The sequence below is a fragment of the Oreochromis aureus genome, linkage group 3 (assembly GCF_013358895.1).
Source record: "Oreochromis aureus strain Israel breed Guangdong linkage group 3, ZZ_aureus, whole genome shotgun sequence".
In the NCBI taxonomy this organism is placed as follows: Eukaryota; Metazoa; Chordata; class Actinopteri; order Cichliformes; family Cichlidae; genus Oreochromis; species Oreochromis aureus.
The window spans coordinates 128,211,881-128,229,642 of NC_052944.1; the positions used below are offsets into that span (position 1 = coordinate 128,211,881).

Sequence of the window (17,762 nt, forward strand, 5' to 3'; positions counted from 1 at the left end):
TGAGAGCTGCAAACAAACATGTTCCACAAGCAACTGTTGACAAGCTTGTCATCAATTTCATATGTGAGGGTCTACAGCCATTTGCAGTGGTAGAACAGCCATCTTTCAAAGAATTAGTTACCACATTACAACCTCAAGCCAAAGTCCTCTCCAGACCCACTGTCCGTGCCAGAATCTGTGAAGCTGCTGATCACATGAAGATGACTTTGGTTGCAGCATTGGATAAAGTCAAATTTGTTGCTACCACTGCTGATTGTTGGTCAGCTCATCAGAAAAGTTACCTTGGAGTCACATGCCATTGGATAGAGGAAGAGTCCCTGGAAAGAAGATCTGCAGCACTAGCGTGCAAAAGATTGAGAGGGTCTCACACATTTGACATGCTCGCTGGTGCGCTTGATGATATCCATTGCCAATACAAGATTAGAGGCAAAGTTGTAAGAACCACAACTGATAGTGGATCCAACTTTGTCAAGGCCTTCCACATGTTTGGGGCACAAAATGATGCAGATGAAGATGAAGGTGAAGATGAAGCAGACCCAGAAACTCTTGACCTGACTGACCATATTGACTACCATGAGGCAAGTGCAATTCTTGATGAAGACTCTGGTTTGGAGTATCAACTCCCGCCTCATCAGCGATGTGCATGTCACCTGCTAAACCTTGTGGCAACAACTGATGCTGCCCTAGCAGAGAGCATGAATGACACCTACAAGAGGCTCTCCCGTGCAACCTTTGCAAAATGCCAGGCCATTTGGAACAAAACTGGCCGGTCTCATTTGGCTAATGAAGTGGTAGAGGACAAGTGTGAGCTACAGCTCATTCGTCCCAATGCAACACGGTGGAATTCAACCTACCTTGCCATTGAAAGGATAATACGCATCATTGATGAGAAGGGGGAAGATGCCATCAGGAGCATTTGTGAGGAGTTCAAGGTGAAAATGTGAGTAAAATTGGACACCTACCAATATGGTTGCAAATTTTGTGAATTTTCCTTAATGGATGGTTAAAAACGTGAGCAGACTCTTAATATTAAATCAGAAGATCCCTATTATAGTCATGGTGAGTTTTGTTGTTGTGTCTTACAGGTTGAGTCCTGCAGAAGTTGCATTCCTTAGGGAGTACTGTACCACCATGAAGCCACTGGTGAAAGCTTCAAACATCCTTCAGTCTGAGTCCACTTCCTTTATGGGATGGCTCCTGCCAGTAATCCAACAACTACTGTCCAAACTTAGCAGGCTGGAGACATCAAGCAAGACATGCGTGCCACTCATCAGAGCCCTGCAAAATGGCCTTCAAAAGCGTTTTGGACCGATGATGGAGGATCCAGAGTTGGCTGCAGCTGCAGTCCTCTTACCCAAGTTCAAGACTTCCTGGACTGACAGAGCAGATGTAATAGCGGCTGGTAAGAATTCATGTGATCCCATTTTTATTTTATCTTTTTACATTTGAACACATGCTTAAGTGAGTATTTTACCTAATATGTTGTAAGTTATTGATGGTCTGTCCTGAATACTAAACAATCCTTCTTGAGAATTTGTCGATTTTAAATTTGTGTTCAGGAATAATCACTGAAATTTAAATAACAAAATTGTGTTATCTACTTGCAATTACAGCCTTGACATACATCAAACAACATCTTGAAATGACAGAGCATGAGAGTGAGGATCAGCAAAGAGAGTCATTTGATGAAGATGAATTCTTCTCCAAACCAATCTCCAGAAGGCTGCAAAGTGCAGTTGAGCTTGATTTCTTGCTTGTGCCACAGACACCATGGAGCTGCTGCACTCCTTCTCAGCCATCAAAAACCTCTCTCTTAAACTGAACACAGCTCTGCCTGCTTCTGCTGCGTGTGAGCGACTTTTTAGTTGTGCTGGTCTACTCTTCACGGCCAAACGAAGTCGAATAGCATCTGTTAATTTAGAAAACCAGCTCTTGCTGAAACTGAACAAAAGGTTCAGAAAGTAAACTGTGACAGAAATGATAAGAGTTTAAGACACTTACCTGCCTGTTGTTCAGTGTTTGGGGAAAAGTTTAAACGGTTCTACGCATGTTCAGAAACATTTTTGTCATTGTTTTAAGAAACAAAATTCCTCCTTTTATATCTACATTTATTTACAAAACAAGTTACCTTTCTATACCTTGTTCATCTGAGAAATGTGCTTTGAGCATAAATATTTATACTGGTGAATCGAGTTGAATGCCTGCTATTAACGACAGAATAAAACATCAGTCTGTTAAAAAGTAATTAGTACTCTGAGTAGTAAAGAGTACTTTGTACTTTTACTCAAGTATTTTTTTAACACCAGTACTTTTACTTGTAATTGAGTACAATTTAACCAGTGTAACAGTACTTGTACTTGAGTACAAATTTTGAGTACTCTTTCCACCTCTGGTAAATGGGGACTTGCCAGGCCCAGGAGCCACCGCCAGTCCCCTATGAGGTCTTCCTCAAACCGCAGCTAAATTCATGCTTAAGCCATTCACCTTTATCTACTAAAACACTGTCAAACTTAAAATGAGGATGTGGACTAAGCAACTGAACTAAGCCTCTCACTGAGCCCTGACAGTGTGCAGTAATAGTGGGAATAACACCAGTGGAAAGTTATCATTGATGCGATGTGTTAGTCAGAAAGCCATTACATGCTGAGTTTTAGACGAGAAAATACTGGTTACTGTCATGTGCTGTGTGCCGGCAAGAATGGTGAATCCAAAAGTGCGGACTCACAGAGGCAAAAAGGTGAACTCAAACACAACTTTAATGCTGGATTTAAACAACAAAAAACTTGCTAAAGTGAGGATACCAAAAAACCTCAACAGGCAGCCAGAAGACACAGTGACGAATGAGGGAGATCAGGACACAGAGCAAGGAAAACACAGGGCTTAAATACACAGAGGAGCAATCAGGGAATGGGAGACAGGAGGGAAACATAGCTGGGACAAATCAGACCTGATGAGACAAGGAAAGCAAAGCCAGACACACTGCACACAGGAAAGGGACTATCAAAATAAGACAGGAAACACACAGACTGAATACAAGACGCATAAGCTTGACACTAGGGACTAGGGAGGGATGAAACAGGGACAAGATTCACAAAACACAAGACACGGCTAGACAGTGAGGGAGGTAAACATAATTACTAACAGCAAAGAAAACAACCTAACAAAAAACTGCTTATAGAACCTAAACTTAGAATATTCCTTTAACCTATTAGACAAAGCATACTAGAACATAATGAAATAAAATCAAAGAAGCAAAAACACAAAACACTGGGTCGATGACCCAGGCACCCTAACAGTTAGAACCATGACAGTGAGTATGTTTTTACTTATGCTCTGAGTCCATGACTCAGGGATTTGGGGTTTGGTGTATTTGTTGTTATTATTATTATTATTATTTTCATGATTTGTGTAAAGTTTTGGGATGTGTGGCTGGCCTGGTCCAGCAACATCCTTGCCTGGCACTGCAGCTGCCACGTCTGGCGTCTCTACATCGTCGACCATCTTCCAGGCCGCTTGTGGGGCATCATCGCCATCGTGGATGACCACCTTAACGCCATCGTTGCCTTCTGCGCGGCCGGCCTCCTGAACTGTCTCATCCTGGTTTTCTGTGGTGTCTGTCAGGTGGTGTAGTAGGACTGAGGCGCAGAGCAGAGTTCAGGGGAAAACAACGTTTATTTACACAATCACCACGTGCAGATACTATATACAGTGAGGGGAACGGGGGTCCTAGGTCCGAAAGGGAGGTCCGGGATTGGAGTCACACACACTCTAGCTCTTCTTCTTTACAGCAGTTGAAATAACAGGTTAGTCACGGGTCCGGGGAAAACTGTGCACAGGGGAAAATAAGGTTACACAGAGATCGCAGCAAGTTTACAAAGCTTAAGGATTCGAGGCAGACGTTCACTAACGTGTCTAACATAATCATCCAGTGGTGAGGCTGTCTGCGTCCTGGCCTTAAGAGTCCAACCCGTAATCAGAGCCTGACGAGATGCAGGTGTGTGCCAAGGGCGGGAGCCTGCAGTGAGCTCCGCCCTGGCGGGGAGGAGAGAGGAGAATGTACACAAAGCACATGTGGCCTTGTGGAGCAGACACGGGGACCATGACAGTGTTGGCTCCCGGGTCGACCGCCTGACTTCTGTTTCGAACTGTTTCTCGAGCGCCAGTGTGGGTTATGGATATTTTGCTTTGGGACTTTGTTTGGGTCTAGTTTTATGTTTTTGCTGTTGTTACGTTTTGCAGACTGTAAATAAACTCATTTACATCACCGCCGCTGTCTGCTACTTGGATCCTCCTTCCCATCTCCACACGACTGCTGCCCCAGCCGTGACACTCACAGTATGACAGCAAAAGAGTTTACTTATGGGATTTAATTAGTCCTTATTTCTCAGACAGATCAGTACAGCTGCTAAAATAGAATGCCTTTTATTGTCACTAAACACATGTACAATAAGATTAACTACTACCCAGTCCAGACATGTAAAAAAAAAGGAGTTAAGGTGCACATTTCTGTGGTGCTTCATACAAATATCAAAAATAAATAAGGATTTTATATTTACAGTATGGGTTATTGGGTATTAAATATTGCATAGTAGTGATAGTAATTGAACTTTTTAAATATTAGTTCAGTTTGTGTCAGTGAATGCATCATGTGTGCTTCATGGCTCCATCTGGTGGACTGATAGTAGAAGTAGAGCAGCTGATGGCAGCTTCCTCTGCCTCACACTGCTGTCTGACTGCATTCAGCTGACACTGAGATGAAGCAGGAAAGAAGCAGCTGATATTTGGACAGCACACATGACTGAAAGGAGGATTTCAGCTGATGTGCACATGAATGATTTGTGTTTCCTCTGCAGGTGAAGGTAGAAAGTGTGTGTGAGCTGAATTGAGCAGCATGGATCAGTGTGAGGACAGAGAGGAGGAGTCCCTCCTCTAAAAGCACTCTGTGTGGGGAACATGAGAGCCAGACCAAAGCTCAGAGGTGAGATGACCATCTCTAACTGTCCATGACTCTTCTCCATGTCACAGCTCAGCACTCACATCACTGCTCCATCATTATTCACAGGAACCCACCTGGACCTCCACCCAGCTGTGTGAACTATGATAGCAACCGAGTGAAAGATGTCATTAAGAAATTTGAACAAAGACAATCATCTGGTAATCAGTAAGTGCTCGTAAGTAATAACATTTCAAATATCATATGAGCTGCTTGTACTTTATTTATTCATTTAATTATATTTTAGTATATGTCAGAGACTCAAACCTGGACCTGAACCCAGCTGTGTGACCTTAAGGAGTGATGTGTCTAAAGAAGACTTGATTGATTTTAAAGTTCAGCAGACGTCTGCTGCAGAGAGGTAAGCTGTTAGTAACACGAACTCTTTAATGTCAGTTTGATGTCTGATTTAAATGAACTGCTTAATGTTGTTTCCTGGTCTCTAAACTGCATCTCAAAGAAAAGTCCCAAGGTCCTATTGAAGTAGGGGGGAGTGTGAGTAGATGACTACTGCCAGAAGTGCCAACCAACCTACCCCCAGCACCATACCCTGAACCCTCTACTCCACCCCATGTCTGCAGCAAAGCCACAAACCACAACCCTTCACATACCCCATCACCCGACTTAAGTCATCCAGCCTAACCTACTCATTTCTGTGAAGTTGGGTACAACTGTGCAGTAGTAACTAACAAGCCTCAAGAACCAACTCGCCTCTTTTTTGGCTTTGGGACTCGGGCAGGATGCGATGGCCATTGTTTTCTCTGCCTGCAGGCATACCTGTAGATCTCTCAAGTGGTACTCTAGATACTGTACATCCCTCTGTCCAACGGGACACTTCTTCAGATTGGCCGTGAGCCCCGGCCCCAGTACCGTGGCCACCTGCTGCACATGCTCACGATGGAAGATAATGCCATCCAAGTAGGCAACCGCATATGCAGTATGTGGATGCAGCATCCAGTCCAGGAGGTGCGGGAAAGTGGTCGGGTTGGGGCACTCTCCTCCTGACAGGAGTGTGTGCAGGGATCAGCAGCATAGACATGTGAACTGATGAACTTAGATGTAGTAGAGGGGTTGGTCTGTAGCCCTTGTTGCGAGTTTAACCTGGGGTCCAAGGTATAATTGGCCGTTTTTGACTACTTTTGATTTGACCTCTATATTTCACCTTTAAAAACTGTTTATCTTCCCTTTTTTGGTATAATTCCTTTCAGCACAACCTGGAGTGACTCTGACATTCATTAGGAGTACTGACACACAAAATAAAATAACGACTACACTAGACAATAACTATAGCCTCCAAACACGCTAAACGTCACAAATCTCTCACGTATCAAAACTCGCTCTCTCTTTCTTTCGCTCGCTCGCTCTCTCTTGCCGGTGTCACTCCTAAAACTTCCCCCTCTCCCCAAACAACCAAATGCCACATGTTGGCAAATCATTTTTTGATTGGTCGACATGGTGCATGTTCCCAATAATAGGGAAGGGGTGTTTTTTCTTTTTTTCACTCATAAGCGGAGTGTTTGCTGGTGCTGTCCTTAGAAAACACAGTTTTTACCGTTTCTTCCTGCTGTAAACACCACTGTTTTATTCAGAAAAAAACATTGCGTGTATTTTTTTATCATAACTCTGGTTTTACATGGCTGAGTTAGCATTAGTATTGGTGGTACATATATGGCTGTTACCATGATGACAGTAGACTCTTGAGGTATGTAGACGGGTCTGCGTTTCACTGTCAAATATTTTACACCAAATGTCATTGATGAAGATGCATACCCTTCCTGCTTTGTTCTTACCAGAGCTGGCTTTGAGATCACTGCATAGAGTGCTCCTATTACCACTCGCTGGGACCACTGTTGCCTTTACCCTCCACATTTTCTCGAGCTCTTCTCTCAGCGGTTGGTATTTCTCCAGCTTCTTGTGTTCCTTCTTCCTGATGTTGCTCTTAGTCAGTATATCTACATCTATCACTATGGCCATCTTCCTCTGCTTGTCCACCATTACTATGTCTGGTTGTGTAGCCATTACCAGTTTGTCCTTCTATATCGAACTTAGTTGTGGTCATTTCGATCAGGTGCAAATGTCCCCCAGTGTCTCCCAATTTAACCTCAGGACTTCCAGGCTGTACTCGGCACAGATGTTTCTGTCTACTATGTCAGCCACTTTGTTATGGCGTTCCATGTATGCCCTGCCAGCTAGCATCTTGCACCCTGCTGTTATGTGCTGGAATGTCTCAGGGGAATCTTTATCAAAATCAAGTCAAATCAAAATTTATTTCTATAGTACAATTTAAAAACAACAGTGTTGACCAAAGTGCTTTACAATCAGCCAAAAAGAGAATAAAAAGTTAAATACGAAACATTAACAAACAAAACAGATCAACAAACAATACAGGTGACAAACAAAAAGCAAGCCGGATGATAGTCAACCAGTTTATTCATTCTTTTGAATCATGTCTTAAAATCCACTTTTTTACTTTGGCTTTTGAATCAGACTCGGAAGTACGAATATCAGGAAGAAGGTTATTCCAGAGTCTAGGTGCTGCAGTTGCAAAGGCACAATCACCTCTGGACTTCAGCCAAGACCTAGGTTGTTCTAAGAGCATCTGACTAGAAGATCTTAGTGCTCTTTTGGGGTTGTACAAGTTAGAGTTCAGTTAGATAGCTAGGCGCCAGGTTGTTTAAAATTTTAAAAGTACGCAAGAGAATTTTAAAATCAATGCAATATTTGACAGGGAGCCAGTGCAAGTTAGCTAAAATTGGAGTGACGTGGTCATACATTCTAGTACCAGTTAAAAGGCTTGCAGCAGCATTTTGAACTAACTGCAAATGATGGAGATGAAGAGTGTTGGAGGCCCAAATAGAGAGAGTTGCAGTAGTCCAGTCTAGTGGTGATAAATAAGAATAAGTTTTTAAAGGTCTTTCAGAGGAAGATAGGGCTTCGCTTTGGATATCTGACGTAACAGATAAAAACTGGTTTTAACCACTGCGGACACTTGCTTCTCTAATTTGAAAGAGCTATCCAAAAATACTGTGTGGGAGAGATGGCTAGCAAGAAGACCAAGAGTATCAGTTAGCTGGCCTAAAGGGGTATGACTATCAAAAACAACAACTTCGGTTTTATTTTTATGCAGGGATAGAAAATTATGTGATAACCAGACTTTGGCATGAAGACGGTTAAACAGTGGTTGCAGTGGGACAGAGACATCCAAATTCAGGGAAAAGTAAATTTGGATGTCATAGCAGTGGAAGGAGATATTGTATGTTTTGAAAATGGATCCCATGGGCAACATATATAAGGAGAAAAGTGTTGAACCCAAAACAAACCCCTGTGGGACACCACAGTAAATAGGAGGCACAAGAGGAAGAATATTGCCCCACAGCAATGGAGAACGACCTCTCTGAGAGATATGATTTGAACCATGATAAAACTGTGCCTTTAACACCAACTACAATGTTATGATCGACCTTATTAAAAGCAGAAGTCAAATCTAGTAAAACTAAAACCACAGAGCAACCTGAATCAACGGTTAAAAAAAGATCATTGAAAAAACTCTTAATAAAGCTGTCTCAGTACTGTGGCGAGGTTTGAAATGAGACTGGAACTTTTTGCTGATACCATTAGCATATAAAAAGTTGCTTAAAAACCACTTTTTCCAGGATTTTTGACATAAAGGAGACTTTGGAGATCAGCCTGTAATTAGAGAGAGCATTAGGGTCAAGGTTTTCCTTCTTAATAATGGGTTGCACAACAACATTATTGAAGGCAGTCGGTATGCAACCTAATGACAGTGATACATTCAATAAAAGTAAAATGGGGCCCAATAGTGCTCAATGCTTCCTTGAAAATGTGAGAGGGAAATGTGCCATGTGGGGAATTAGAAATTCTTAGGTGATCAATTATTTCCTTTAAGGCAGAAAAAGACACAGGCTTAAACTGCTGAAAAACAGTCGAACATTTAGAAGCTGGAACTTAGTCTATCACTACCATTGAATGAGGAGCCCTTAGCGCTGAGATTTTTCAAGGAAGCATTTTCAGAAGTTTTCAGAGAGTGTAGGGGTGCCTCCCTATGATTAGTGGCACAAGGGTTAATAACAGAGTTAAAGATATTTTCACAAGGTTCTTCACACGCACACACTCACTCAGCTTCACAGGGAACAAGTCCAGGCCAGATCTACACACACACACACAGAAAAATCCAGATAGCAACGATCTTAAAACTCACAGATTCCGACTTGCAGATTACAGAGGGACTCATGCTGATGGCACAACGATCCAGCAAAGAATAACACAGGTCCGCCATCTTAAATAATTCAATTTAATTCAATTCAATTCAATTTTATTTATATAGCACCAAATCACAACAAAAGTTGCCTCAAGATGCTTCATAGATACAGAGAAAAACCCAACAATCATATGGCCCCCTATGAGCAAGCACTTTGGCGACAGTGGGAAGGAAAAACTCCCTTTTAACAGGAAGAAACCTCCGGCAGAACCAGGCTCAGGAAGGGGCGGGGCCATCTGCTGCGACCGGTTGGAGTGAGAGAAAGAAAACAGGATAAAAGACATGCTGTGCAAGAGAGACAGAGATTAATAACAGATATGATTCAATGCAGAGGTCTATTAACACATAGTGAGTGAGAAAGGTGACTGGAAATGAAAAACTCAATGCATCATGGGAATCCCCCGGCTGCCTACATCTATTGCAGCATAACTAAGGGACGATGCATGGTCACCTGGTCCAACCCTAACGATACGCTTTAGCAAAAAGGAAAGTTTTAAGCGTAATCTTAAAAGTAGAGATAGAGTCTGTCTCCGGAATCCAAACTGGAAGCTCGTTCAACAGAAGAGAGGCCTGGAAACGGAAGGCTCTAAAATAGCTAAAATAAGTCATTAAAAACTTTTAAAAGGGCTGATTCAGTGCTATGAAAGGGTTTAAAACTATATTGGAAAACCTCTAACACATTTTGCTTTTCCAGGAAGGCCATTATTTGGCTGTAAACTATCTTTTCAAGAATTTTGGAAAGAAAAAGTAGTTTGGAGATAGGCCTGTAATTAGCAAGAGCCGTAGGATCAAGAGCATGTTTTTTAATCAGGGTTTTGACTACTGCATGTTTAAAATCTTTAGGGACAACACCTGACATCAGACTATGGTTTACCAGCTCAAGAACCAAAGGTCCAACTGTAGGTAACACCTCTTTTAAAAGTCGAGGAGGGACAGCATCATTTGGACACCCTGCAGGCTTAAGATGACCAACACTCTTCTTTAAAAAGGACAGAGTCACAGGCTCAAACCTGGTAGTTAGGATGACTCGGGAGTGTTGATTCATTTAAACTAACAAAACCATCTTGCTGCAACCAGGTTTCCGTAAGGCAGAGTACATCGATTTCTAAATCAAGTATTAAGTCATGTACTAACAAGGTCATTAAGATAAGATGGGTCTGTTTATTTAAGACCTTGTATGTGAGGAGCAGGATTTTGAATTCAATTCTGGATTCAACAGGAAGCCAATGAAGGGAAGCCAATAGAGGATAAATGTGCTCTCTCTTTCTAGTCCCTGTCAGTACTCTTCCTGCAGCATTTTGGATTAACTGAAGGCCTTTCAGGTTTTTTTTAGGACAACCTGATAATAATGAATTACAGTAGTCCAGTCTAGAAGGAGGGAGAGCCTTCAGTTTTCAGGCCCCTAGTGATGTGTCAGTCGCGAATGAAAGGGTCTTAGAGCCAGATCTTTGACGTGAGTCGGCTCCTTTTTGGGAGGTGTGGTTTTTTTTTTCTTTCTCTCTCTTGCATCTCTCTCACACTTTATTCCCGCTTCACTCCACACGCGACCCTTGTGCTTTGCGCTGGGAAGAAGGGGGGAGGGGCGGTAGTTACACTCTCAGTAGCACAGGAACAGAGCGGGAGGGAGAGACACAGAAAGAGAGCCAGGGACAACAACGTCACATTGGAAAGGTATAGTAATCATTTGAATTTGAATTTATTTTTCATTTATTTATTTAAAAGGGACAGTGCAGTTTAACATAGTTCAAGGGCAAGACATGAGACTGATGTACCGCACATAGGTTTATAGCTACTGCTAATTTTCAACAATTGTCCCTTGTTGGGCTTACAATCTAAATAAATACATATTACAATAAAACGGGCTGGAACACAACTATTTTCAGTTGCAGATGATAAAGGATTCAGAAAGTTTATTCATGCAGGCCCATATGAAAGACAATGTGCATCTTCTTTTTGTTTTCATATTTTAATTTATATTTAATTGTGTTGTGGTTTGCAGTGTTTTGTGTTGTTTCACTTTAAATTTGTAAAAGGAAAAAGCTGAATATTTAAATAATTAAAAGTTGAAATGTGAATAGTTGGTTTTTTGTATTATATGATTAATTTATTACATTTTATGTGGAGTGAATGAATAAAAGTATATTTAAGGTGGCCACTAGAGACAAAGCACCTACAAACTCCAAAACATTTAAAAACTCCAAAACACGTAAAAACTCCGAAGCACATACAAACTCCAAAACACGTACAGAAGACAAGAGAAGTGCTCCAGGATGCTCGGCGCAGTGTTGAGCTTTTGTTACCTAGTGGCTACACAAGCCAGGAAGTACCAACAACAGGATTTGGTGTGTGGTAGTAGCAAAATGAATATTCTTTTTTAATTATTTGAATATATATGACTGCTTGTGTATAAATACAGAAACAATACACATATGCTTTCAGTTGTGTAATTTAAGTGATCTAGGTAGCTCTTGGAAGTTCAGTTAATGCTAGAAATGTGCTTTGAATGTTTGATTTAATGAAGTTTGGATTCCGGAGACAGACTCTATCTCTACTTTTAAGATTAGACTTAAAACTTTCCTTCTTGCTAAAGCATATAGTTAGGGCTGGACCAGGTGACCCTGAATCCTCCTTTAGTTATGCTGCAATAGACGTAGGCTGCCGGGGATTCCCATGATGCATTGAGTTTTTCCTTTCCAGTCACCTTTCTCACTCACTATGTGTTAATAGACCTCTCTGTATTGAATCATATCTGTTATTAATCTCTGTCTCTCTTCCACAGCATGTCTTTATCCTGTTTTCCTTCTTTCACCCCAACCGGTCGCAGCAGATGGCCCCGCCCCTCCCTGAGCCTGGTTCTGCCGGAGGTTTCTTCCTGTTAAAAGGGAGTTTTCCCTTCCCACTGTCGCCAAAGTGCTTGCTCATAGGGGGTCATATGATTGTTGGGCTTTTCTCTGACCTTTGTTGTGATTTGGCGTTATATAAATAAAATTGAATTGAATTGAATTGAATGCATGAACTAGTTTTTCAGCATCACTCTGAGACTCTGAGGGAAGCATGTATAATCTAAACAGAATTGGTCCTAGCACTGAACCCTGTGGAACTCCAAAATTAACGTTACTGTTAGAAGAAGACTCTCCATTTAGATGACCAAATTGGAGTGTATTGGATAGATATCAGGCTTTCAAATGAATTAAAAGTCTGTCTTGGTCTTTGGTTGATTAATAGGCTGGTGTGAAAAATTGCTGCCACACCGCCCCCTCGGCCTGTGCTTCAAGGTTTCTGGTAGTTAGAATGACTCGGGGGTGTTGATTCATTTAAACTAACTTAATCATCCTGCTGCAACCAGGTTTCTGTAAGGCAGGGTGACAGGGGATTTCTAGGAATCGCCCCACAGTTCTTCAGCTGAGACACCTGAGTTAGAAAACACAAACACTGCAGTTGTCTTTACTCGCGAGGGCAGTCACAGAGCGCTCGTACTCGCAGGAGGCACTCACGGACTCACACTCTGTCACTGTCTGCGTTCTTTATTTATACAAGCTGGTTACACGTATGTACAAAGATAACAAAAACTCAGAGCTGAGGTTCCCCTTTTCTACATCTGTATGTTCTCAAAACAGAGGAAGCTCTTAGTTGCTAAATAAGTTTATCACACAAAAGTTGTTATATGAAAAGTCACGTAGACATGTTGATCAATTATTAAGTCAGGCACTAACAGAGACTTGGAGGAGAGAGACCTAATATTTATTAACCCACATTTCACTGTTTTACTCTTTGGTTCAGATGTGGGTACTGTATTCTTCTTTCTTTGTGATTTTTTATGTTTTAAGGTTTTTTTTGCTGGTTTTTAGTTTGTTTTTTGTCTTTTTGGGAGCTGACATAGTCTCTATGTAGATTTTTTTTGGGGGGCGGGGGGTAACAGGAGGAGAGAAGCTGCAGAGAGGCGTTGTTACCTCTAAACAGTTTCACCCCAGTTCGTGGATTCCTAAGGCCTCCAGAGACAACACCGGGACTCAGTAGTCAATTCACAACACTTTTATTCATCCACACTTATCCACCCCAGAATTCCTCTGCAGATCTCAACTCCTTTGTCTGTGAAACACAGTTTTGTAGAAGTGACCCCCCTTCTAACCCCTCTACAATGTGCCATAAAACGAAGCACTGTATTTACATGTTTGTGTGTGTGCGAGCACGTGAGTGCCTGCGTGTGTGCGTTCCTGTGTGTAAGTGCATGTGTATATATGTGTATGTACCTCTGCGTACGTGACTTCCTGTGGGTCATAAAAGTCTATCTCCCTTCCAGACCAAAGTTATCCAGTTACAAACATTGAGACCCCCAATATCCCCTGGGGAATTTCCACTGAGCTGGGTCTTCTCTCTGTTTTACCTTCACAGCTCAAGGTGGGGGAGCGTCTCCTACAAGTCTACTCCTAAGTTTATGACACGCTTAGGCCTTTATTACATATCCAAAGTGGGATAGATGCCATCTCTCCTAACAAGACCAGGTTTCCTGCAGAAGGTTTGCAGAAGGTTTGAAGAAGGTTTGCCAATTATCTATGACGCCCACATCATTTTTGGACACCACTCAGACAGCCAGCAATTTAAGGAGAACATGCGGCTAAACATGTCACTCCTGGTCTGATTGGGGAGGGGACCAGAGAAAATTACAGAATCCGACATTGTTTTGGCAAAGTTACACACCAATTCAATATTGATTTTAGTGACCTCTGATTGACGTAACCGGGTGTCATTACTGCCGACGTGAATTATAATTTTACTGAATTTACATTTAACCTTAGCCAGCAGTTTTAAATTTCCCTCAATGTTGCCTGCTCTGGCCCCTGGAAGACAATTGACTATGGTTGCCGGTGTCTCTAGCTTCACATGTCTGAGAACAGAATCACCAATTACTAGAGTTTGACCCCTGGCGGGTGTGTCGCCGAGTGGGGTCCGCTGCACCAGCTACAGGGGCCTGGCTAGCTACGGGTGAATGAAGGGTGCGAAGCCGAGTCTCCAATTCAGTGATCCTGTCCTCCAGAGCTGCAAATATGCTACATTTGTTACAGGTATCATTACTGCGAAAGGAGGCCGAGGATTAACTAAACATCTGACACAATGAGCAGGAAAGTGCAGGAGGGACAGGTGAAGAGGCCATGGTGCTAGCGAGTTGGCTACGAGCTAAGCTAGCGAAAAAGACACAGTGAGTGAGTACTTTGGCTATAAATTAGGTAGTGAGTACACAGACAGTGTGCTTTGGATGACGCATGTGAAGATTATACTATGAAAAAAGAATGTATTTAAAAGTTTTTAATTAAATTGCTAAGCAGAAAAGCTACTCAAAAACACCACTGTTTGAGCAGGAACAGGAAGTGATACTCTACCGCAGAGAGAGCGAACACTGGGATGGTTACTGGATCCTGTTCGGGAAGGTTGCTGGGGCCTGCTCTTAGATTGAGCATTGCCATTGTGGGTTGTGTCCTTCTCCCATATGCTCATCTAGTATTGCTCCTTCTCCAGTCTTAGTAGAGCAGTTCTCATGTTGTTCCTTTGCCACTGAGAGTACACCTTGGATGGGTCTGTGGAGAACAGCTGGTTTTTCTCCTGCCTTCTATTTTTTCTGGTATACCGCTTCAATCGGTAAAAAAATTGGGGTGTTCTAAAACTTTTGACCAGTAATGTATGCCTGAAGTAATTCTTCACAATTTCTCCACAGTATGGAAAAGGAGAGCACAGAGGTTCCCAGTGGTCAGTCTGCCCAGCAGCATCAAACACACCTGGACTCCATATTTATGGTCTGTACATGTACATAAACAACCTTTAACTCTTTTCTGTTCACAGTCATCTTCATGCTGCTCTTTGTAGACCAGTGGATTGTCTGTGTGTCCAATGTGGATCTGATGTTTGCCGTCATGATTTCAGTCTAATTGTGTCATTCATAAAGTATTATGTTCCAGCTACTGGAGAACAACATCATCACTTTTGTGAAGAACGAGCTGAAGAAGTTCCAGAAGGTTCTGAACCCAGAAAACGCAGGATTGTTATATAGTCAGTTAGAAGATGGGGAGGTATTGGAATGTGAGGATAAAGAGCAGAGGAGGAGCACCAGAGAGGCATTTGTGAAGATCACACTAGACTTCCTGAGGAGAATGAAGCAGGAGGAGCTGGCTGACCGTCTCCATAACCGTAAGAGAATATTTGTAAATATTTAGGCTGCTGAAAAAAATGATTATTTACTAATGACTCAGGTGATAGGCTGGCATGTATTAAAATATTAATTTATTAAGGGAATCAAATTGTGTGTAATGCATAACTATGTATGAACTGCTATTTTTTATTTTTTATTATGATTATTATTATCATTTTTATTCAGAACATCTCACTGTAATTTGTCAACGCAAACTTAAATTGAAGCTGAAGAAGAAGTTCCAGTGTGTGTTTGAGGGCATCGCTAAAGCAGGAAACCCAACCCTTCTGAATCAGATCTACACAGAGCTCTACATCACAGAGGGAGGGACTGCAGAGGTCAATGATGAACATGAGGTCAGACAGATTGAAACAGCATCCAGGAAACCAGACAGACCAGAAACAACAATCAGACAAGAAGACATCTTTAAAGCCTCACCTGGAAGAGATGAACCAATCAGAACAGTGCTGACAAAGGGAGTGGCTGGCATTGGGAAAACAGTCTTAACACAGAAATACACCCTGGACTGGGCTGAAGGCAAGGCCAACCAAGACATCCAGTTCATATTTCCATTCACTTTCAGAGAGCTGAATGTGCTGAACAACAAAAGGCTGAGCTTGGTGGAACTTGTTCATCACTTCTTTACTGAAACCAAAGAAGCAGGAATCTGCAGCTTTGAAGAATTTGAGGTTGTGTTCATCTTTGATGGTCTGGATGAGTGTCGACTTCCTCTGGACTTCCACAATGCTTTGACAATGACTGACGTTACACAATCTGCCTCCGTGGATGTGCTGCTGACAAACCTCATCTGGGGGAACCTACTTCCTGATGCTCGCCTCTGGATAACCACACGACCTGCAGCAGCCAATCAGATTCCTCCTTTGTGCACTGACATGGTGACAGAGGTCAGAGGGTTCACAGATTCACAGAAGGAGGAGTATTTCAGGAAGAGATTCAAAGATGCGGAGCAGGCCAACAGGACCATCTCCCACATCAAGACATCACGAAGCCTCCACATCATGTGCCACATCCCAGTCTTCTGCTGGATCACTGCTACAGTTCTGGAGGATGTGCTGGAAACCAGAGAGGGAGGACAGCTGCCCAAGACCCTGACTGAGATGTACATCCACTTCCTGGTGGTTCAGGCCAAAGTGAAGAATGTCAAGTATGATGGAGGAGCTGAGACAGATCCACACTGGAGTCCAGAGAGCAGGAAGATGATTGAGTCTCTGGGAAAACTGGCTTTTGATCAGCTGCAGAAAGGAAACCTGATCTTCTATGAATCAGACCTGACAGAATGTGACATTGATATTGGAGCAGCCTCAGTGTACTCAGGAGTGTTCACACAGATCTTTAAAGAGGAGAGAGGACTGTACCAGGACAAGGTGTTCTGCTTCATCCATCTGAGTGTTCAGGAGTTTCTGGCTGCTCTTCATGTCCATCTGACCTTCATCAACTCTGGAGTCAATCTGCTGGTAGAACAACAAATAACCTCCCAGAAGTGTGAAATCAGACAATCATGTGCAGGGACAAACTTCTACCAGAGTGCTGTGAACAAGGCCTTACAGAGTCCAAATGGACACCTGGACTTATTCCTACGCTTCCTCCTGGGTCTTTCGCTGCAGACCAATCAGACTCTCCTACGAGGCCTGCTGACACAGACAGGAAGTTGCTCACAGACCAATCAGGAAACAGTCCAGTACATCAAGGATAAGCTCAGTGAGAATCTGTCTGCAGAGAAAAGCATCAATCTGTTCCACTGTCTGAATGAACTGAATGATCGTTCTCTAGTGGAGGAGATCCAACATTCCCTTAGTTCAGGAAGTCTCTCCACAGATGAACTGTCTCCTGCTCAGTGGTCAGCTCTGGTCTTCATCTTACTGTCATCAGAAAAAGATCTGGATGTGTTTGACCTGAAGAAATACTCTGCTTCAGAGGAGGCTCTTCTGAGGCTGCTGCCAGTGGTCAAAGCCTCCAACAAAGCTCTGTAAGTAAAAAAGAGGCCTCTTATAAAACTATCATCAGTCACTCTATTTTTATCAAAATACCACTCAGACCCAGCATATAGTGAACCTATATTTGATAATTATCTTATTAACAAAGAAAAGAAAAATTAGAAATGCATTACAATAACAAAACAAAATGAAATAAAATAAAATAAAATAAAATAAAATAAAATAAAATAAAATAAAATAAAACAAATTAAAACAACAAATAACAAAATAATATATTACGTTTTGTTCATAGCAATATCACATGTACCAATAAAATTTCCTGTTACTTTACTGTTCTCTCTTTGATTCTCACTC

General features: G+C 42.2%; 2 protein-coding genes across 2 annotated transcripts; both read left to right on the forward strand.

Moving 5' to 3' along the window:
- Positions 1 to 377: 377 nt before the first annotated feature.
- Positions 378 to 1,921, forward strand: LOC120435303. Its single transcript, XM_039604624.1, has 3 exons — positions 378 to 940; positions 1,086 to 1,402; positions 1,614 to 1,921. Exons 1-3 carry the CDS (start codon positions 378 to 380, stop codon positions 1,820 to 1,822), a joined length of 1,089 nt encoding a protein of 362 aa, XP_039460558.1. The 3' UTR covers positions 1,823 to 1,921.
- Positions 1,922 to 4,954: 3,033 nt separating this feature from the next.
- LOC120438065 (NLR family CARD domain-containing protein 3-like) lies at positions 4,955 to 17,444 on the forward strand. The gene is made up of 6 exons (XM_039608516.1): positions 4,955 to 4,978; positions 5,063 to 5,161; positions 5,241 to 5,354; positions 14,983 to 15,061; positions 15,224 to 15,470; positions 15,664 to 17,444. Exons 4-6 carry the CDS (start codon positions 14,984 to 14,986, stop codon positions 17,442 to 17,444), a joined length of 2,106 nt encoding a protein of 701 aa, XP_039464450.1. The 5' UTR covers positions 4,955 to 4,978; positions 5,063 to 5,161; positions 5,241 to 5,354; position 14,983.
- The last annotated feature ends 318 nt before the right edge of the window (positions 17,445 to 17,762 follow it).

What these genes read in the sequence shown, in the direction of transcription:
- LOC120435303 (XM_039604624.1), top strand. Translation starts at nt 378, where the DNA reads ATGCTCGCTGGTGCGCTTGATGATATCCATTGCCAATACAAGATTAGA. An exon ending in GAGGAGTTCAAGGTGAAAAT is followed by an intron (nt 941 to 1,085) that starts GTGAGTAAAATT and finishes TGTGTCTTACAG; the next exon opens with GTTGAGTCCTGCAGAAGTTG. An exon ending in AGCAGATGTAATAGCGGCTG is followed by an intron (nt 1,403 to 1,613) that starts GTAAGAATTCAT and finishes TTGCAATTACAG; the next exon opens with CCTTGACATACATCAAACAA.
- LOC120438065 (XM_039608516.1), top strand. Translation starts at nt 14,984, where the DNA reads ATGGAAAAGGAGAGCACAGAGGTTCCCAGTGGTCAGTCTGCCCAGCAG. An exon ending in ACCTGGACTCCATATTTATG is followed by an intron (nt 15,062 to 15,223) that starts GTCTGTACATGT and finishes ATTATGTTCCAG; the next exon opens with CTACTGGAGAACAACATCAT. An exon ending in CCGTAAGAGAATATTTGTAA is followed by an intron (nt 15,471 to 15,663) that starts ATATTTAGGCTG and finishes TAATTTGTCAAC; the next exon opens with GCAAACTTAAATTGAAGCTG.